This window comes from Sprattus sprattus (assembly GCF_963457725.1).
Source record: "Sprattus sprattus genome assembly, chromosome: 19".
Lineage (NCBI taxonomy): Eukaryota > Metazoa > Chordata > Actinopteri > Clupeiformes > Clupeidae > Sprattus > Sprattus sprattus.
The window spans coordinates 3,701,699-3,724,289 of record NC_137917.1 but is presented as its reverse complement, the minus strand read 5'-3'; the positions used below and the strand labels follow the sequence as shown (position 1 = coordinate 3,724,289).

Here is a 22,591-nt window from a genome sequence, read left to right as displayed (position 1 = left end):
ATAATTAGGATTACGTTTTAAGAAGATTAAGATAACCCCCATCCCACCTCTTAATTTCTTATGATGCTGCTGGATTTATCTTTTTATGTGTGAACAAGTGTGCCATCCAGAGAAAGCCATAAATATTTATCAGCGGCGTTGTCTTTGTTCTCCTTTTCTTGGAACCAAACCCACACGTGTTTACCCTTGGACTATTAAAAGGTGAGATCAGTCCAGGATGTTCTTTGCTGGTTTACTCTTGCTTTCTTCTTTACCTGTTGTTCTTGGCTCTGGCTGACTAGATGACCCGCAAAGATGGTGGGATTGATGCCTTGTTTGGCGAGTTCATGACCCCTCGTCAGGGTAGATGAGATGAGGTCTTGCGTCTTCGAACGTGTATGCACACACACAGACAGATACAAACACACACAAACATTTTCTGTCTTTAATCAGTGAAGAAAGAAAAGCCTCTGGAGTCTCTTTTCAAGGTTAAACTACTCTTTTGCGACATATTTGTATCTTCAGGAGATGAAAACAGAGGAAGATGTCTTTACAGCAACCCCACCCCACATCTGTGCACAAACACACTCACGCATGCATGCACACTAATATACATTAGAGAGGCACTTAGACACACACACACACACCCTCACATCCTGTGGTGCTGATGAGATTAAAGGTGTTTTAATGAGGTTCTTGATCAGGGCTGAAAAGATATGAGTCCTGCTGCATTTCAAGTGGAGTAAATGTGAAAAAAGAGGGTCTCCTCCTCTTCCTCTCGCCACTCTGGCTTGTTCAAAGTGTCAGTCTTAATTAGCCAGCAGCACACTCAAAACAGCACCCCACCCTGCCAGTCTGGGTCAGAACCGTTTCCACAGAAGGTGTTATCATCCTCCCTCTGACCTTCTCTGTGGTGGAGGACTGATCACGGCCTCTCAGCACCCCAGGGCTCTCTTCACACAAGGGATTTGGTCACCTTCCATTTTTCCCCTGTTGTGTCTATGTATGTTCCCCTGGCGTCCATCTCTCTCTCGGATGCCCACCCGTTGCACTGTCCTTTTAAGTTTATGAGCACAGTTAACCTTTAGTGGACACTTTTTTTTATAGGCCATATCGGAGCCATATATTATTATTAAGACCTTTTGTGCTCACCTTACTCAGCCTCTGTTTTTTAGCTGAGTCACCACTGCTTCAGCCTTTCCTGCTCACGCTGACTCAAGGTTATTAAATGAGTCCGGTAAGAGGGAAAGACACTTAAGCTCAGGGGCGACCCTGTACTGGAGCACGGTTAACAACCTTGCCGAGCTCACTAGCCTCCTCCCCCTCTCCTCTGCTGCAGACTCATAACCAATACACCTACTACAAACAAGTGAAGAGTTCACCTAACACGATTTCTATAGGACCCTATCCTATGTTTAGTTTTCTTTCCTTGACTTGTCCGTTACAAAGCATATCTACCTGGCCAGGAATAGTTTTTTTTTTTTTTTTTTTAAGATATACTTTCATTTCCATTCAATTTCATTGATTCTTTATTTCGATGTGTATTATTCTGCATGTGGCACAGGCTACACACAGTTGGAGGTATTCATCACTCATCTTTTACCATTCATCTCTCACTCTTCACTATGTGTGCCTTTTCTCTGTTTCTTTCTCTCTCTGGTCCTCTTTCTTTGAGGCTGCCTGCTCTTCTCGCTTTCCCTCTGTGACCTATCAATTTTGTCATTGACATTCTCTTTGTCAAAATATAATGACAAATGGATACAATATGACACAGCTTTCAGGCAGTCTCATCATTTCTGTACAAATGATGAGCAGGTGTGTGTGTGTGTGTGTGCGTGCGTGCCTATCTGCCTGCTGCTGTCTCTTGTCAAGCTCTGTGGGTAGGCTGCCTTTCTTTCAGTGTCCCACTCTCTGTCTTGGACAGGGCACAGAATATTAAATATGATGTGCCAATACTGTGCCCAGGTCGTGAAACGGAAATGATTATGCTAATGTGGCATTGCAAGATGCATGTGTCAGCCTGTGTGTGATTGACCTTAACAGCCATAGGGCAGAGAATTGTGTTGTCATGCTTGGCTCAGTCCTTTGGCTCCACTGACCTGGAGAGAGACTAGGTACTCCTGACGGTGCTGGGGACTGGGTTGAGAAGAAATGGGCTCTCTTAGAATAGAATAATTGCCTTTTGTTTCCTTGACAAGGTGACGATAAGGATTCATTTGGCTGAGAAAATTCACAAGTTGCTCCTGTTGCTAGGCTGCTGGCAGCCTTTATTCATGCCATGCCATTCGTGTCTATTAACCATGAGCACTAGCCTACTTTTTGATCCCTAACTTTGGCACGTGGGCATGTGCAGCCCTCTGACCCTCTGGTGGCACCTCCTGTCAACACAGGCGTTAGGTTTCCGTCGTAGACGCCTGCCCTGAGCCCCTTTGGCCTGCTGGGTTTCATTGGATGTAGTTCAGTTGAGGGCATGGGTGCCAGGCCCAGCTCTGTTCGCCCTCTGCCTGTGCTGAAGGTAGTTGATCTACGGTGGAGCACGTTTGCAGAGCTCCTGCTCGACCTGGCTCTTAGGTGTGGAGAGAGGCTAATGGAGGATCATCATCATCTTCCTTTGAGGTTCCAACACTTTTTTTTCACAGGACCGGGGCCAGAAGCTGTTCTTTTGGATCATGTCTACAAAACGTCAGCCAGGAATCTGTTGGGTGTGTTGACTTAGGCCTATGTTTTAGTTTTCTAGAGTTCCAGGAGACTCATCCACACAGTATGTTGGGTATGCGGGCTGGTCCTGCCAGGAGCATTACTCACCACACTGCCCCTCTTGATAGACTCCAACCAAACCAAGGATCTGCCTGTCCCGCTAGCGTGTCTGCCTCTACCGATTGATTATGTTCTTCCACTGTCTGTGAGTTATGGTGGCTCAGTTGGAGGGTTCTTGTGCCTTAACTCCAGGATTTTTGTTTCTCATCTACTGTGAGACAGTGAGTGTAGTGCATTGAGACACTCAGCGGTTAATACGCTGGTTCCAGGCTTGTTAACTGAAATCCCACTGCTGTGAATTTCCCCTCTCATGTGTGGCCTGTCGCTTCACAGATGTTGGTAGCAGCAGTTTGATTTTGCAGATGGTTTTAGTGGCAGCAGTGGGATCGGAGTCATGGAGTTCTTAGTGTTGAAAGCATCCTTACTTTCTGTGTACCAATGAGCAGCATCAGGTCTAATGAATACATTTCTTTTTTTTATCACTCTGCCCCTCTGGTGCCGTAAAAACTGCCTCTGTGCGTGAAAGCTGAGGCATATCTCAACACACTTCATCTCTGATGCCTTCATTTCTATTTCATACGTGTAAGGGGGATTGCTAGTTTGGGCTTCAGGAGCATAGAATTCTGTCTGCCAACACAATGCTTGAGTCCACCTCTGGGGCTGCGCTTGGTTAGCTAGCCTGACTCATTACCAGCTCTCTTACAGCAGGACACTCTGCTCTTGTCAAATGTGTTAACACACTTAATAAAGGCCTTCTTGATCTGTTTTCTCTTTTTTTTTGTGCAGACTACAGCTGCCTCTGTCTGGGAGCTGAGGCGTCTCTAGTTATTCCTCTTTGCAGGAGCAGATTTGCTGTGCTGTTGTTACAGCTTGTAGCTCCTCCATCTGCTCATGGTTTTCACTGATGTAGTTGTTTTAAGGTTGGTTTTAATTGACAGACTGTACTTGTTTTTGGCACAAGGAATCTGCGCCCAAGAGTCTGGTTCTAAATGCTACTTGATCCTGGAGTTTTGTTATGTTCCCACACATTCTCTGTAGAGGAAAAAATAGAAATGCATGGAAATGTTACAAACATGCTCCCCACTCTTCTCTATTGTGTAGCGGAACGGTGTCGAATATCAGCACGCGTCAAATATCGGCCGAATTCGGCGTTGACATGTTTACATTCACTCTCCTGATCAACTTCGGGCACTATTTTATAGTGCACTTTTGCGTGTACCTTATAGTGTGGAACACTCAGTGGCGCGACAAATATTTTGTTTGGTCTTTAAGTTGTACCGTCGGATTAGTTCTCTCCAAGATGAAGTTTAACTGTCATTTTAAACTGTCATATCAAATGCCAAAACAGATAGCATGATGTAATGTAAGTACGGATGCTCACAGAGATCAAATCCGATTACTCTGGTCGTTTAGACCCATGTCAATATGAAAGGCACTAGTTGAGAAATTGGACGGAAGAAGTTCGCCTTCCGTAGTTGCGTTTACAGTTTAACTAAAACAAAGTTGAATTAGATAAAAATTTTGTATTTCCACTAACAATAGTACAATTACAATACCCTTATATTGGTGTCTTCATTTTTAATACATAACATACATAATCATGCCATGTTTGTTTTGTGCATGTTAAAGTGAATAGACTGCACCTACAACTGAATCACGTCAAAACAAGGCCACACACTTCCCAAATTAAACAAAAATAACACTAGTGAGATTAACATTTGCTTGTCAAAACATATTGTGACTAAGGCATTTGTACAGAAATTAAACCATATGTCAAAGCAAGAAGAAAAGCATATTATTATCACGAATTCAACGCGGTAAGTGGAACAAAGTGGGAGTGTTCGATATTTGACTAAAACGTACTCGAAAACGGGTCACCGTAAACATTAACAGAAATATTTTGAAATACGGTTTCTTACGGTGTTAAACGAGTCGTACAAGTTGAAAAGGACAAAAATCTCTCTCGACAACCGTTGGTTTGGGTAAGTTTATACCTAACGTTAATCTATAAATAGACATAGTATAGAGATTTCTTAACAAAGCGGCCGATATTCTACACAGTTTTGCTTGTCTTAGTGTAAAAGAGGCAGGCCTGTGGTCACACACAAGCTCAGTTAATAAGAGTAGGTTGCCAAGACAACCTCCATATAGACTCCGCTATGGTAGGGAGGTTTAAGTACTACATTACAGTGACATTATTTTTGAGAAGATTATGATGATGTTAATGATGACTCTTGGTGTCTTGAGTGTAGTGACTCCTGACGGTAATGGGGGTAATTCTGTCATGTCGATTAAGAAAACGCTCATTGACTGCTGCTCCGGCCGTCTATTGTCATTCGTTTTCCTCTGCCTTTGTTTCTGTTAATGAATGAAAGCTAATTGCTTTGCTGATCTTTATAATTTTTTTTTTTTTTACATTTTGTAGTGTTAGGTTGAGACAGTCCTCTGTTTATCCATAGATTGAGTTGAAAAGGGTATTGACAAAAACTATTGAATACTGAGACTCAGTATCCGGAAGGAATGTTGTATTGATAAAATCCTCATTATGCTCCAATCCTTCCAGAGCACTGACCGCAGTATACTCTTGTGCATTAGCTCCAGCAGGGAAGAGGATGAGGATGAGGAAGGCAGTATTTGTGATTTACCTCAGAACTCATCCCCTTGCCCAGCTGTATTGTTAGACTACCAACTGCGTAGGGCCATAAAATGACAGACATGTTGGCTCCATTTCAGTGAAGAGGTGGATTCAATTTAGAGTGAGTCCTTACTTAAACACTCGCCAACTGTCCCCTCCCACAGAAATTCAATCTCTCCTAGTGCTGTTGGATGGTAAGAGCTGCATCGTAAGGAAGCCTTCCCATTTCCTTCACGGGAGTTGAATTTGTCCTCTGAGGAGAACAAAAAATAAAAGAATCAAGTTCATTCTGTAGCTCTGGAATGAAGCGCTAGTTGCCGAGTCACCACTGGAACTCTGGGAGAATTCTGACTCTCCATTCCACTGACGACAACGCTCTGCTTTCAGCCTTGAGCTACTGCTTCCTTGACCTCCAGCTCTGTCCCTCCTGTGGCCTCTCCTGGTGTCCATAGGATAGTCCTGCTGTTTGTGTGTGTTTGTGTGTGTGTGTGTGTGTGTGTGTGTGTGTGTGTGTGTGTGTGTCTGTCTGCCCCTGCTCCTGATAACAGGTCTCTGAAGGGATGTGGTGTGTGAGGTGCGTGAGTGAAGTCGGTTGTACGTTTGTGCTCACTGGCGTGGGAGTGCCACAATGTGGTTAATGCTGATTGAGTGAGCTTCAGCGCTGCATGAGTCAGAGCAGCAGCAGCAGCAGGGAGGCAGACGAGACGGCACACACTGTGCCACCAGTGCCAGCTAGAGGAGCCAGCAGGCAGGCCACGGCGCCCGCCAACATCTGCTGCTGTATTGTGGCCGGGTGTCAGTCTGTCGTTTGGCTGAGTGGCACGTCCCCGTGACATGACCTAATGCCAGATCCCACACTGAACCTCTCTCTCTGTCTCTGTCTCTCTCTCTCTCTGTGTCTCTCTCTCTCTTTCCCTCTGTCCCTCTCTCTCTCTCTCTCTTTCCCAGTCTCTCTCTTCTACCCTCTCTCTGTCTGTCTGTCTCTCTCCCTCTCTTTTTTTTTCTCTCTCTGTCTCTCTCCCTCTCCCTCTCTCTCTCTCTCTCTCCCCCCATCTCTCTCTCACACACACAGATCACATGAAACCATAGGCTAGCCTCTTATTCCAGGCCAGGTCCACCTCTGGGCAGCCAGGCTTTTGTGTGGTCTGGTATATGGGGCAGTAATTGGATGACACACCTGTGTGGGTGGATGTGCATGTTACCCTCAGGCCAGGCTTGTGGACGCTGGCCATCTCTCCACTCTGGTAAGCCGGAGGTTGCCATGGTGACATATACTAAAAAAGCCAGTTTTGTTTTTCCCTTTGTAATCTGCCTCGCCTCTTCGTGCTCTGCACCTCAGCAAGGGAGCGTGAGATCTGTGAAGGCATATCTCACAGGTGAATGGATAAGGAAGATATGACGTGATGACTGAGAGAAACAGTGGCTTAACTATCTTATTTACTGCAACTCCCAACTCAGATTCTCGCTCGTTCTTGCTGTCTGTCTTCACATCTCGACTTCCCTCTTTCTCCTTTTCCTCTCTCTCACTCACTCACTCACTCACACACACACACACACACACACACACACACACACACTCTCTTGGATCCCTCCCCCTCTTTTCTTTCATTGTCACTTCTCTTATCTGCTGTATTAAGATAGGTCCACACTTGGTCTCTATCTGTTTTTCTTTTTTTAATCTTTTTTTGTATGCCCAGCAGATAATTCCTCTCACAGTGACTGTGTCACAATGCAAACTGCTCACACACACACACACAACCACAAATATATTGTATTATGTAAGAATTTCACACAGAGACGTCAGTACTGCAATTGAAGTGGTACTTTTTTCCCTTCCCGATTAATCTTGGAGGGGACCTATCGAGACCAGTCTACTTCTCATATACAGACAGGCAGAAAGAAAGACACGCGCGCTACATGTTCTTACTGTTGCAAGCTAAGCTTGTCGGTCTGTTAGCGCCAGACTTTCCATTATGTTTTTATGAACAGGCTGTGCGTTTGGTAGTTAAGCACCTCAGGGGTGAGTGGACCCCTTGATCAAATGTTGCCTGCTCTGCTAAAGGGAATAAATGCATTAACATTTTTTCGCCCGATGCTGTCAATTCACTGAGAAAACGGCATCAGACGCTGGAGGGAAGTGAAGAGGAAAATTCAATCAGCCTACTGATTAGTTTTCTCATTTGGAGAGGCGTGCTGTTTTGATTGCACTTAAATGGAATCCCACTATTGAGTGTTTTCCCCTCTGCACACACAGACTGTTGGAATCCATGGAACGTGTTTCATACTCACTTTCAAGGAGCCCTTATTCACATGCACAGGGTTTTGACCATACACACACCAAATTTGTAGTGTGTCCAAACATCTACACGATTCACTTGGTCAACAATATTCTCACATTGCATCATCCAGTCTCCAGATATCACTGCCATAGAAATGCACACACACACACACACACACACTGATGCTGCATAATTGACAACTTGTTGGAGGCTGCGGTCTGCTTATTATTGTTGTCCTGTTGTACAGCTATCTGGCAGAACATATTCGTGGATTTGAACCAATTCTGATGTTCTCTCCTGCTCTCTTTCTCCCCCAACTCTCTCCATCTCACAGGTTCAACTACAGAGCCACACATCACCTCACCTCCAACGGCTTTTATGAGTTCCTCAACTGGTTTGATGAGCGGGCCTGGTACCCTCTGGGCAGAATAGTGGGAGGCACGGTGAGTGGAGACCCTTGAAGTGTGTGTGTTCTTGACTGAGTGGTCAAATACAGACCTGTGTGTGTTCAAATGAAGCTGAATGCTGACCTAAATACAGGCTGGGTGGTATATTAATATATTTGATGCTATTTTATTAGGTCTGTCAAGTGATTACAAAAAAAATCTAATTCATGTGATTTGCTTTGCTTTGTGATTGAATTCATCTAAATTAATCTCATATATCAATTTGACTTGAGAAGCATTTCAAAATTCATAGTGAAGTGACAAGTGAAGTCATAGTGAAGTAAACAAGCCTTTGCAGTGTTATGTTCATCACACATTAATGGCAGATAATTCAATGAACTTTGTTTAATGAAAAACACATTTTCTTTATTTGTGATAACCCAACTCATAGTTTGTCTGAAACTAGCCGTCTAACTTACTTGTTTAAAGCCGGACAGAGGTTTTTGCGTTAGTGTTCCTTAAGTTAATGGAAATCCTGAAAAAATCATCAAATTCAGTACATTCATTGAAAGGGTTGGAAAAGCATATTGCTTGATGCTGTGCATGTTTGCAGTTGCCTATCAATGAAATAAGCGCCCTAAAGATAATGTGTGTGTTAAATATTGTGTATATGGTGTGTGTTTGAGAGAGGATGCAGATGAAACAGTGATGTTCACAGCACATATGCGTAGTCAAGGTGTCAGAGTTCCCATAAATGTGTTGAAATATGGCTAGCAGCCATTGGATCATTTCAGCTGTGTTTCTAATGGAAGAAGGATAAGTGTGTAACAGCTATGGCACACAGAGATGACACTCTGGTAAACCCCAGCAAAGGCTCCAATTGTGTGCTTTTTTAGCGGTTACATCACGGTTATATTTCAGACCGCAGGGGAACGAGCCCTGACATTTAAGTGAGGCGGCTTTAGAGGGCACCAGCTGTGCAGCCAGCCTACAGGAGGGAAGGAGAGGAGGAGGAGGAGGAGGAGGAGGTGGAGGAGAAATGTTTCATCACTCCATAAGTGGCCAAAGCCTCCCCAGAGAGGAAAAGAGTAAGAAAAAAACTGAGAAAGAGAGAGGGAGAGGGTGCACTAACGAGTGTGCTTCCACCTCATGAGCGTTTTACTTCCTGCCTCCTGTCTCCTGTCTCCTGTGCCCTCTGTTTTTCTTTCCCAAACTCCTGTTACCAGTCAGCTCTTTCCTCCGCACTGACAGGTTTCAGCCCTCTCTGCGGGGGGGTGAGGAGTGAGAGGGGTGGGGGGGTTGGGTGGTGGGGGGATTGGGCGTTAAGGGGCGGGTGTCTGGGCTTGACATCTGTTTTTGCAGACGGTTGGAACGGCCACTGCAGTGCCTGGCGCTAACTGCAGGGCACCTTGGGAAATCTGTGTGGTGTAGGGTTGGATGTGAGTGATGGCTACAGGCTGAAACTCAGCAGGTTGTAGGAGAGAGAGCGATGGAGAGAGATAGAGAAAATGAAGAGGAAAGAAGAGGTGGACAGGATAGCAGACTCTAAAGTGCAGTAATATGTGCTTTATGTTCCACGCAGTGCTGCACTCATTGTGTTGCCTTTCCATTCCCTGCGTGCGTGCGTGCGTGCGTGCGTGCGTGCGTGCGTGCGTCTGAATGAATGCAGGAATTCCCACATGAGTGAAATCAGCCTTACCAGTGGATCAGCCACTGCACCACTGTTAACACTGAATAGACCTCACAGTGCTGGATAGTGATGACTGTCTGTTTTTCACCCCAACCTTTTACATTCTATCTCTCACATGTCTTATTAACAGTCTCTGATATTCTGTCAATTTTTCTCTCTCTCTCTATCCCTCTCTCTCTCTCTCCCCCACTCTTGGTTTCTGTCAGGTGTACCCCGGTCTGATGGTGACAGCGGGCCTCATCCACTACCTGCTGAACCTGCTGCACTTGACGGTGCACATCCGTGACGTGTGCGTCTTCCTGGCGCCCATTTTCAGTGGCCTGACGGCCATCTCCACCTTCTTGCTGACGCGCGAGCTCTGGAACCAGGGCGCCGGCCTGCTGGCTGCCTGCTTCATCGCCATCGTGCCCGGCTACATCTCCCGCTCCGTGGCCGGCTCCTTCGACAACGAGGGCATTGCCATCTTCGCCCTGCAGTTCACCTACTACTTATGGGTGAGTGCGCGTGTCTGTCTGTCTGTGTCTGTGTCTGCCAGTGAGTGTGTGTTATTGTAGCCCAAATTTCTTCTTTTTGAACAGTATAACCTTACACCCAAACCCACTCCGGAGGGTCTCAGCCATAGACATATAGAATCACTAGATAACTCACGGCGGAGTCTAGAACGTCACTCCTCATAAAGCGTGTTGTAATCATATTCATAATTATGATTAAACGTGTTCCTACCTTTGTTAAATAACATGGAAAATCCTATTGGTTTGTTAAGGTTTACTATGGGCAGGGGCAAAGTTTGCCACCCGGAAGTAAGATATTTGTTATTTTGACATCATGCTGAATAGTCGTATATTGTACCTACTTAGAATCATTATTCTATTGTTTAGAACATTAAATGATTATTCATAAGTATACAGTGTCATAGCTACATCTCTGACGTTTATAACAAACCAACCTATTTAAAAATCGGTTGAAAATTGAGCAAGCTATGGTTATTTAAAAAGTAAATTTTTCACTACCAACACAATGTTATGGTGAGCGATCCTCCCGGGGTAAGATGGCTGACCTCTGCGGACGTTCGACTCCGTTGGGCTGCAACGTGGATAATGTATCTAGTAATTCTATATGTCTATGGTCTCAGCTGCCATGCCTCCCCAAGCCTCCTTCTGTGACGGCAGCAGGGAGGTGCTCAAGGCCTTTTCAGTTCTTCAGACAGGGACACTTTGTTACTCGTCTTCTCTTCTCTCTGTGCCTCTGACCTTGTGTTCACCTTTAACAGAATCTCTGTATTCTTTAGCCTTCACTTCCGAGTTCCTCTGTTCCCCTGTCTCTAAGGTCTGGGACATGGCACTTGTACCCCAATGGAACAGAGGAACTGCATTAAGGGAGGTGTGTGCGTGTGCGCATGCCCTTGCGTGTGTGTGTGCGTGCGCGCAAGGAATGAGTGTTGTTGGTATGTCTGTGTGTGGGTGTGATTTTAAACAAATGTTTAGGCCTAATTGCATTTGTTAGAGCAACCTTTTGGCTGTGTTTCTGTTCAATATATCATTTATATATAATAGATAGATTAGATCCTGTGTGTGTGTGTGTGTGTGTGTGTGTGTGTGTGTGTGTGCACCCTTATCTGTGCTGTTAGAGGGCCTTCCTTCTGCAGGAGTGCTGCCTCACTCTCACAGCAGCAGGGTCATTAGGAGGAAAGCACTAAATAATTCACCAACCGGCCCAGAAATGGCCAGGTCTATCTCAAGAATTTGTGATTGTCACTGTGTGTGTGTGCGTGCGTGCGTGCGTGTTATTTCTCTCCAAATGCTTGTGTGCAGAAGTGGCTCTTGCAGAATGGTTCTGCTTAAAGCCACAGAGACCGGTAGAATCTACTGTTACTTTTCTTTCTCTCTCTGTCTTTGTTTCAATGAGGACACCCTACACATCCTTTATTGTTATATATCAATGGTGTGCACATATAGAGAATCAGCGACCGTAACTGTAATTTGCAGGTCTGTTGAAGTAATGTCTTTTACTTCTCTCTCTCTCTCAGGTGAAGTCTGTGAAGACAGGATCTGTATTCTGGGCCATAGGATGCTGCCTGTCATACTTCTATATGGTGAGTTACACATCAACCACCTTTTATGAAGCCACAATGAATGTGGTTGTGTCTGCAATATCATAAACACACAGAGACAGCGGCAGTGATCGCAGATGGTATTAATGTAAATATACACTTTGTGTGTGTGTGTGTGTGTGTTCGCATGACTGTGTTTATGTGTGTCTGTGCGTTTGTCCTCTGAGTCTGATGTCTGTAGCACACCTCATTACTGGGTAAGGAGAGGTGGGGGTGGCCCTGTTGGCCATCTCCGATCTCATTAAGGAAATATGTAAAGTAAATAAAGGAACAAACAGCCTCATCCATCACCCGGCCTCCCAGCGGGAGTCCCAATGCCACGGTAACCGGCGCCAGCCGCCCCTAAACGGCCCCACACAGCCGATCGCAATGCAGCCTCCCCTACAGTCAGCTGGCATGAATAATGCAGAGGCCTGCGACCTCGCTAGTCCCACAAGCCTACGGTGGCTGCTGGCACAACGCACACCTGGAGTGGCCTGGGCCCAGGTGGGGGAGGGGCCAGAGGGCTGCAGAGACTTTTAGAAGGGAGCCAAGTTGGCTGGAAGTAGGCCAGAGCAAGTGTAGGGCGAGCAGTGTGCGCCTAGTCAAGGTTTGGGTGGTCGCTCAGAAGACTTGTGTTTGTGTTTGACTCTGTGTTCGACTGTGTATCTAACCCTCTGAATGTGATTCATTTTCTGCACTTATTGAAGAATTTGTTTTAAAGTTGATCTAGTTTAAGTGTGTGAGGTAATGTGAACAGTGTGTTGATGCATTAATGTATTAACACTGTGTGTGTGTGTGTGTGTGTGTGTGTGTGTGTGTGTGTGTGTGTGTGTGTGTGTTTCAGGTGTCAGCATGGGGAGGCTATGTGTTCATCATTAACCTCATCCCCCTGCATGTGTTTGCTCTGCTGCTCATGCAGCGCTACAGCAGGAGGCTCTACATTGGTGAGTCAACTGGACGTTAAACACACACACACACACACACACACGCATACTCGCTCACCCACGCATACGCACATGCACACACTCACAGGTGGTGTCCGTTGTACTCATCGCTTCTCTCCGTTTGACCTCTGCCGGGTCTTTCTGAGTCACATAGATCTCAACACAAAACACACACACACACACACGTCCATGCCGCCTAAAATACTGACTGTTACAACCCTCTCCCCTGCTCTCCTCAAATAAGGGTTTGTTGCTAATGGCACACAAGCAGCCACCCACTGACAGGTCTGCCTGAGTGGACTCCAAGTCCCACAGGCCACCTGTCCCACATTCTGCACACATAATATAAGTGTTCCATATTAGCCACCCAGTGGGAGAGCGGCCCTGGTGACGTTTGGAGCCGCTTGAGTCAGTCCCCTTGGGAAGTCTCTTAAGTAGCAGCCGCCTAACCAGTGATCAGCCTCTAACCCTAATGTTCTTGCATCTTTTAAACACACACACACACACACACACACAAACCACCCTGTGGCTCAGCTTTCAGGCTTTTCAGCTTTGAGGTGAGGAGGGCCGAGGAGCTGAAGTTAAAAATGAATGCCCTCGTGTCCAGCCCTTAGCCTGCTGTTCACACCCAGGAGAAATGAGGCCATTCGGAGCTCCACTGCTGGATGACTCCATCGGTCTTCCCCCTTACTTTAACACACAAGGGAGCGGAGGTTATTGTTTTAGTCCCTGTGATGGATTGCCACGTCCTCTGCCCTCCCCCTAAAAGAATCAGTGGGAGTGCAGCCTCTGCAGTGGGCGGGTGGAGCAAGAGGGGGAGGGTTCCAGTGCAGCACTGCTGACCCGGATGCAGGCGGATAGAGTGCATCATTCCCAGAGGGTCACTCTCGCTCGCCTCTCTGTTGTTCTCTCTCTTTCTCTCTCTCTCTCTCTCTCGCTCTCTCTGTTGTTCTCTCTGTCTCTTCAATTTGATCTTGCCTGTCCTGTGTCTTTGTAGTCCTTTTGCTTTCATCCTCTCCCTCTACAATTTACTAGTTTTCCTCTCATTGAGAGAAAATCACTTCCATTCCCTCTCTGTCGTGCTCTCCGTCTCCTCCTCAAGCCCCCCCACCCCCAGCCACTCAGCCTGCGGGAAGAACAGGTGTGGTTCTCCCGGATCGGCAGTCATCTCTCCCCCCGTGGCCCCAGAAGCCTCTGATAATAGAATAGATTGATTAGATTAAGGATGATCAATGTGCAGGGGCTGTAGAGGGTTCCTGCAGAGTGGAGCTTTGCTGAGCTGATTCTGCAGCCTCGGTGGCCATCCCAGAGGCCAAATGTGAGTGTTAGAGGGGCCGTGCACCCCAGGACGGCAGCGTCATGTGGACAGCACAGCACAGCACAGCATCAGAAAAGGGCAGATTAGGAAGTCTCTACTGTGGCACTGGTGCTATCTGCCTGAGGCACTGTGTGGTTGTTTGGAGTCAAGTAGTTTTTGCCGTTCGGTGATATAAGAGTTTTGTTTTCAGCGATGGACATCAGTGCATGAGGAGGGAGAGACAAGGAGGAGACAGAAAGAGTGAGTGTGAGAGGCAAAGATGAAGAGTTGAAGAGGTGGATAGAGAGAGAGAGAGAGAGCGAGAGAATTGAGGGTGGCGGGGTAGAAGTGAGGGTCAATGGAGAGGGTACAAGGGGAACAGAGACGGCACAGAGAGGTGGAGATGTAGAGGTAGAGCAGACAGATGAAAGGGGGAGAGAGTGGGGGAGGTGTCAGACAGAAAGATGAAGAGGAGTGGATAGACAGAGAGGCAGACTGGTAGATTGCTGCTGGTGTGGAGAGACTTTGAAGCAGAGGCAGGGAGCAGAGCAGTCAGTCAACAGTGTTCTTTTCACCTCTCCCTCTGTGCAGCTCAGACATAGAGGAGAGAGAGAGAGAGAGAGAGAGAGAGAGAGAGCAGAAGGTGCAGGTTGATGGAGAGACGGGTAAATTGCACATTACTGCGGCAGGTGAGGCAGATGAGGGTGGTCTCGTTCAACCGCAATGATTCAAATCAAAGGCTGGCACCACCGCCGCCACCAAGCTCTGTCACCCGCGATCGCACACTGTCTCTCAACAGCACACACACACACACACACACACACACACACACACCAATCTCACACTGACTCTCACCAGCGCACACACACACACACACACACACACACACACCAATCTCACAACATGACTCCTCGCACACACAGGCCTCGCACATGCCACTTTCAGGGTTTCTGATTGCACATTTATCTGCACCTATGCACCCCAGGCTATATCTCACACACACACACACACACACACACACACACACACACACACACACGGCACTCTCATCGGCCCTCCAACTCGCACCCTTTTTTTGCCTGACACACACACTCTCAACTACGCTTGTGCTCATCAACAACCCATACTAAAGATCTCACAATATACACGCATGCACACATTTTATTATATGCCTGGTGTGTGACCATTATTTGTGTGTGTGTGTGTGTGTGTGTGTGTGTGTGTGTGTGTGTGTGGTGCTGACAGACGTGCAAGCGCTGTAACTTGGTTTTGTCAGATGGTGTTGTCAGCATCGCTGCACACATCCAAACCTGGATTCAGCACACAGACATGGATGAGCCCAGATAAGAGGCAATCACCCCTACAGCATATGCCAATGTATACATACACTCTTTGTCTCTCTCTCACACACACACACACACACACACACACACATCTCTCTACCTCTTCGTGCACATGTTTGCATGTGTTTACTGCATTTACATGTATTCATTTTAGAAGATGCCTTTATAAAAAAAAGGGATTTTCAGTACAGTCTAGAATCTGGACTCCAGATACACATTTTATTATCAGTTTCATCAGTTGGTGAGTTGAAGTTCTTAATTTGCCTAAGATATGCAAGCAGAAGAGCGTGCTCCCTGGGTGGTGATCCCATGACCTTGGTCTTATTGGCACCTTTGCTATACGAGCTGAGCTCCAGTAGTGCAGGTATAAACATGTACGCTTCCCTCAATAGATAGAAGAAAAGCAATGGGAGTGATCTTCTGTCACACTCAACCTACCGGCTGACTTGGCCCTATATCAGCCGTCAGCAGGCTCACCTTGGAGACTGTGTGAGCTTGGAGCAGACATGTCGACCATTACACCTGCAGGCCCACTAGTGCTTTTACTAGTGCACACACACACACACACACACACACACACGCATTAGGCCTGCTGAAGGGCTGATGATTGCAGCTTGTAGTTTTGACGTGTTTTCTTTTTCTTAAGATATTTCTCAAACGGGAGTTTTTTTTATTTCATGCCGCCTTTTCTCATACTACGCTTGGGTCCTCTCTTCCTCCCTCTTCTTTCAGAGGCCTCATTCTCCCAGTGCTGGAGCCAGCTGGTCTCCCGCTCATTAGCTTCACACCGCTCTTCCCCTGCCCAGTGCGCTTGCTCTGAGTTCCCCATACACCCCCTGACAGAGTAGGGTTTGGATGAATAGTCACTTAACCAGGATGCTTGTGAAGGAGGATGTGTGGGACCTTTTGGTGTGTGTGTGTGTGTGTGTCAATGGGACATGATGTGCTGTGACCGTAATAGTGTCATTTTTCAGCCATTGTGGTGTTCTCTGTCTGTCTCCTCCAGCCTACAGCACATTCTATATCGTGGGCCTGGTGCTGTCAATGCAGATCCCCTTCGTGGGCTTCCAGCCAATCAGGACCAGCGAGCACATGGCTGCAGCAGGTAAGACCCGCCGCCTGAGAGGACTCGTCTCCGCTGAACATCAGAGTTGAGTGACTATCAGCACGGCCTCATTTTCTGTGTGTGGGTGTGTGTGTGTTGCAGGTGTGTTTGCGTTGCTTCAGGCGTACGCCTTCCTGCAGTACCTGAAAGACCGTCTGACCCGGCAGGAGTTCCAGACCCTCTTCTTCCTGGGGGTGTCGCTGGCCGCTGGGGCGGTCTTCCTCACGGTCATCTACCTGACATACACAGGTGAGTGTACACCACACGGACCGCTCAGATAAGACAGGACCTAATCCAGCATACTAGGTTGGAGTTGACCACATCCACTACACTACAGGATACTACACTGTAGTGCTACTAAGAGAAAGAGACCATACCCCACAACTATCTATCCTAAAATCTACAGCACTTGCACTCTTGTCAACCCCAGTAGCAACCCTCCACCTGCTCCAACAGCACCTGTGTTCATAAACGCCTCCACCTGTGTTCAGCACAGACCCTGAGCCGCAGCCATCCTGGCTTGTTTCTCCTCCCGGTCCTCTCCCCTCCGTTCATTACTCATCTCTTCGGCACGGCAGGCACAGGGCCTGCGAGATCTCATTAGGTCCCTGGCTCCCCCCCTCCCCTCCCCTCCCCTCCTCCCCTCTCCTCTCTCCTCCTCTCCCCTCCTTCCTGTGCAGCACTCAGCACCTCCCTTACTGGAAATCAATTAAAAGGCTGCTCGACACACACCAGAGTGGGAGGGCGGGGAGGTGACTGGAACAACATCTCCCCAACATCACCAGTTCCTCTGAGCCGGCTGCAAACGCCCTGCCACCCAAACTCCCTTTTTTTGATTTATTTGGTTTGTTGTTTTAAGTTTGAGTGATTTGGGTTTTGTCTGGGTAACGGTGTGCTTGAACTCTTCCCTGTGCCTGTGTGCTTTGTGTTTCAGGTCACATCGCCCCCTGGAGCGGGAGATTCTACTCACTCTGGGACACCGGGTAAGAGCAAACAGAGGCCTTCACCTTCCAGAAGAATCTAATCTCTCTAGCTTCACCCACTTCAATCCACCAGACACAACAGTCCGAGACCAAATGAGGAACTTGCTCTTTGCAGACATTTTATATTCCCCCCGCCCCAGAATGCGGGTCCAGTGTATCTTGCTGTTAGCAGTGTAGTTGTCAGTGTCAGCCACAGTAAAAGCCCAGCTGCTGGACGCCTCGTTCGGTAGTCTGTAGTGGCCCGCTCCTCCTCGTGCCCGGCATGATGTAATGGAGGCTGACAGTGGTGCAGGGAGCATTAACCCAGCTCTGGAGTCTGGACATTACTAATGCCCCCCACAGTCCACTAGACCAGACGCTTATCAACTGTGGCCCTGTGGACATATAGAGAGAGGACATAGAGGGGGCGGGGGTGGGGTGTCCTTGTTTTTTCTCTCCTAAAGTGCTGCATTAGCCACTTTATAGCTGAGGTACTTTTATTAGGCCTGTCATAAACTCATAAAAGAGAACCAGCCATCTCACGCCCCCCGATCTACGGAGATAAGGGAAGGTATTGGAGGGTCTTACCGAGCCAAAATCAGCCACCTGAGTGCATCTGCTGCACTGCAGATGAGAGAGAGATTGGAGATGGAGAGAGGAGAGAGAGGGATGGAGGGAGAGGGATGGAGGGAGAGGGATGGAGAGAGGAGGGGGAGGGATGGAGAGAGGAGGGAGAGGGATGGAGAGAGGAGGGAGAGGGATGGAGAGAGGAGGGAGAGGGATGGAGAGAGGAGAGAGAGGGATGGAGAGAGGAGGGAAAGGGATGGAGAGAGGAGGAAGAGTGATGGAGAAAGGTCAGTTTGGGAGATTATCTGCAGCCTTACTGAATCAGATGGCGAGACCATTGGCCAGAAGAGGTACACAACCTGTCAGATAACAGGATCACGCTCCTACACTACGCGCACGCACACACACACACACACACGCACGTGCGGGCGGGCGGGCGTTGTCAGTGCCAGCGTCTGACACTTCCACTTCCTCAACAGAGATCAGATGCCAGCCCATTCTGTTTCATCTCAAAGGCAGACAGAAAAAGGGGTTGACTCTTCCAACACTTATATTGCATCAACCGTCTGCAGTATTGAAATATCACCTCCCCCAAAATAAATATTTAAAAGCAGGAAAAAGGGGGTAAAAAATTGAAACTTCTTGTTCTCCTTTCTGTGCCCTTGCAGAGTTAGTGGTGAGAAATTGATTATGTTTATGTAAAGTTAGCGCTCGGTGCCAAAGCTATCAGTATTAAGCTCCCCGTGATACGTTTACAGCATGTACCGCTGACTAATAGAGCTTTTCTCCCGTTGAGAGATATTTGCTGTTTAGTGTTTACTCCTGCCAAACCGCTTAGCCCAACAAGCCCCCCTGGCAAAGCGACCACTTCAGCACAGTCATTTAACAACACCCCCCTGTTTTAATAAGTGTGTCCAACTAAAAGCTGTGTGTGTGCTGTGTTTGTGCGTGTTTTTGTCCAGGTACGCCAAAATCCACATCCCCATCATCGCATCTGTGTCGGAGCACCAGCCCACCACCTGGGTGTCGTTCTTCTTCGACCTGCACATCCTGGTGTGCACCTTCCCAGCGGGCCTGTGGTTCTGCATCAAGAACATCAACGACGAGCGCGTCTTCGGTAGGCCTAGTTTGGGAGAGACATTGGGGAGGGAGGGGGCTAGAGAGCGTTGGCAGTGAGCGCTTTTAGGGCATGCATTTTTAAACGCACCTTTCGCCCCTAATACACTTCCAACTGATCACGGAAACATTTTTATTTGGAGCACTCCGCCAAACTTAGCATGAATGTCAGTTCAGAGTGCTACCTGCAATAGACCGCTCTTAACTTTTAAACGGTTTCCCAAATCAGGCCACTAAAGACTGAGAAGGCTTTAGTGGACAGTGCTGTCATAGTCTTGTAATGCGATGCATGGCCTTACATTAAATTGGGAAGACATTCAGGGGATTTGATGTGTGCTGTGTTTAGTTTCTAGTAATGTTGCCCTGTTGGGCAATTGTGGAATAAAAGTCTGCCTCTCTTGTGTTCGATGGATTATAAAATGGACTCCATAATGATATGGCCCCTTTATGGCAGGGGCCTGCCATATCTAATGTACTTTTGTTTGAGCTTGTCTATTGGCTATTGTCCTATTTCAAGTCCTTGGGATGAAGTTCACAGTCCTCGTATTGCAAGCAGCCCCCTCAGGGAGTTTAATTTGGTGCTGTCTGTATTAATTTAGGTATTTACTCTCTCAGAATATTCTAGAGATGCGAGGTTTGGACACGAGCTCTTAGTGCATAAAGGCAACAGTTAAGTGTCTAGTCCATATGGGATCCCACTCGGTGTATTTTGCGGCTGGCTGTAATCACTACACAGTTTGTGAGGTTCCATCCAGTGTGGTTCCAGTGCCTCTCAATAAGTGTTGCAATGAATGAGTCACTCCCTTAAGTAGCCCAGCGTTTGCCCACACAGCGCGTCACATGTCCTCAAAACCGGTGACTTAGAAGTCATGCAGCGGCTCAAGAGTATAAGTATGTATGTGTGACACTTTCTGCTGTTCAGCTGGTAAATAATCGAAATTTGGACCGTGGACAAAAGGAGCTTTATTCAGGCCCTGTAGTGTATCGCAATGTCATTAACTAGCTCACTTCCCTCGACCCCCAACCCCTCATCGCTGTCTTTCACCGCGAGTCGAAATAGTTTTTAAAAAACGTAAAGGACATAGATGGCCTTTTCATCTGACTAAGTGCACAGTGGAACCTGTGCCTTCCATTTAATCGAACGGCAGCCTTTCAGAGAATGGAAGGCCAGGGCTCTGGAGGAACCAGAGTCGCCTTGAGGGAGGTGGTGTTGTGTAGCCCCCCCCTGACCCCCACCACATCCCCCTCAAGCCCTGCTGCAAGCATGGTGTCTCTGTAGCAGGCGAGGGGATAGAGACGATGTCAACTCCATCTCCCGGGGAGGAACAGACGTATTAGCTTTTTGGCTCTCGCTGTAAGGTTAGGTATTGAGTCTCCACTGTATTTGAGCTCCGATTCGAGGACACCAGAATTAGATAGAAAACCCTGGCCTATCTTTCATTCTTCCAAGCTCCCTTTAGAAATGCGTAGTAGCCTAATTACCTGTACGATCAAACAGAAGATATCCCTCTTTGTGATCGCTGCTTTCATGTGCTGCTTGGCCACTGGAGTTAAATGCTCTCCTCCTGACCTGTATTCACTTGGTGTTGCTGAAATATGACTAGGATATATGAACACTCAATTGCTTTATTTGTAGTGTTCTCTTGAAGCTTTCTTTGATGTGTGCCAGATGCACATAATGCAAATGAATGTAAATTGGGCCTCGTGCAGGCAGTGGCACACAAGCAGATTTCCTCTTTTTGTTCTTATTCTGTCAGTGCCCATTGATTTCTGGGATTCACTGCTGTTTGCTTTAATCAAGCAGAACATGTTGAAAGTGGTCGAGAGCAGTCTTGCCAAGGTATGAAAAAAAAGAGGTTTCTAAATTTGAGGACCATAAAACAAGCACAAATATCACATCAAATTTACACACATGGTTAAGTTGATTTATTACACGGCTCTTCTTAATGCTGTAGAATGCTCCATTCACTTGAACTATTTAACTATTTTCCGATAACTGACCGTTGCTATGCAGTTAATGACCGCTGTCAAGGAAAGTGGCCTTTTTGCCTCTGATTCACATCTTTCGTAGCACTCCGCAAGTAGTACGGTAACTTATCAAGGGAGTTTCAGCGGACGGTTGAGCAGCTGTGTTCTAAAGAAAGTTCAACGTCTTTGGCGAACTATTTCTCTGCTTTTTAACCTCACTACGTATAGTAACAAAAGCAAATACATTGTAAAAAGACACACTGTGTTAAGTAATTTTTGTAGTTCTAGCCGTATAATAAGCGGGATAATGTATAGAACGCCGGTCATTGTCGGGAAAATAAGCCCCTTCACGGTGAATCAACACCCCTCCGCTTCGCGTCGGGGTGCTGTTCGCCCTGTCGGGGCTTATTTTCCCGACAATGACCTGCGTTCTATACATTATCCCTTACTTAACAGTACATCAATTTCGCTACTGCTGAAGTATTTCTTCCAGGCTTTTTTGGTGCCATCTCTCGCCAGAGCCAGAGTATTGACATGGCACAGGGCACAAAACCTTCCTTTCTTTAGGGTTTAGGGGGTGTTGCCTATGCTAATAACTTACAATCAGCCACGTGCCTCCAATCTATGATCACGTGAGATCATTCATCATTCAGCGCACCAGGGTAAGAGCAGATTTGGGTGGTGAAGAACATTTGGTGCATCTGGAGTAGACTAAGGAAGTTTAGAGAGTGTTTGCCTGCATGAGGCCCAAACTTCTCTGTTGTTGACTGCTGCTACACTTAGATCTTTAACTAATTAGGCATCGTTCACTCCGGCGCTTCTGATGAGTCAGCAACATTGTGAATGATTCATCTTTTATCTGTGTTTATGTGCAGCTTCTGATGACTCGGGAACATTTAAAAGATTCATCTTGTATCTGTGTTTATGTGCAGCTTCTGATGTGTTTAGTTGATCCAGTAGTGTGGCTGTGTGAAGGTACCTCAAACAGTCTAAATCTAACGCTCGCCTAATACCTCCATTAGCAGGAAAGGAAGGGGGGGGGGGGGGGGGTGCTCAGACAGCACCAGCTCTTAGCTGGCCCACAGCTGTTGTGTGTGGGGTTAGGAGTGGGCCTGTACTTTACAGATTGAAGGTTGGTTCTGTGCAGTAGTTTTAGCAGAACAGTAGCTGGAAATTGGCGCAACGAATTGAAGCACCAGGATCAATGTTGCGATGCACAAAGCCGCCTATTCCATAAGTCTTTATTTTGGGCATGCAGGCATCCATTAAATAAATGTGTTAAGTATGGATTAGTTTCAGTTCATTATGAATGGAAACAAATATTGTTTGGATAAGAGTATCAGTTCAAATGTGTTATTGTGGTGGACACCCAGATTTACATATGGGAAGCACTGAGAGCAAGTATCTGAGAGCACCTACCTTACACTGGGCTGAATGAATAAGCTGGATAAAAGCCTGTTCATAAATTAAG

At 47.0% G+C, this 22,591-nt stretch overlaps 1 protein-coding gene across 1 annotated transcript in view; it reads left to right on the top strand.

The window, feature by feature from the left end:
• The window catches only part of stt3b (STT3 oligosaccharyltransferase complex catalytic subunit B), a 39,543-nt gene that overhangs the window by 11,054 nt on the left and 5,898 nt on the right, over positions 1-22,591 (top strand). The window contains exons 2-9 of the mRNA XM_080858632.1: positions 7,985-8,093; positions 9,933-10,220; positions 11,753-11,818; positions 12,663-12,762; positions 16,409-16,507; positions 16,610-16,756; positions 17,442-17,490; positions 18,999-19,153. Coding sequence (XP_080714758.1) covers positions 7,985-8,093; positions 9,933-10,220; positions 11,753-11,818; positions 12,663-12,762; positions 16,409-16,507; positions 16,610-16,756; positions 17,442-17,490; positions 18,999-19,153 — 1,013 coding nt within the window. The remainder of the gene's footprint in view (positions 1-7,984; positions 8,094-9,932; positions 10,221-11,752; positions 11,819-12,662; positions 12,763-16,408; positions 16,508-16,609; positions 16,757-17,441; positions 17,491-18,998; positions 19,154-22,591) is intronic.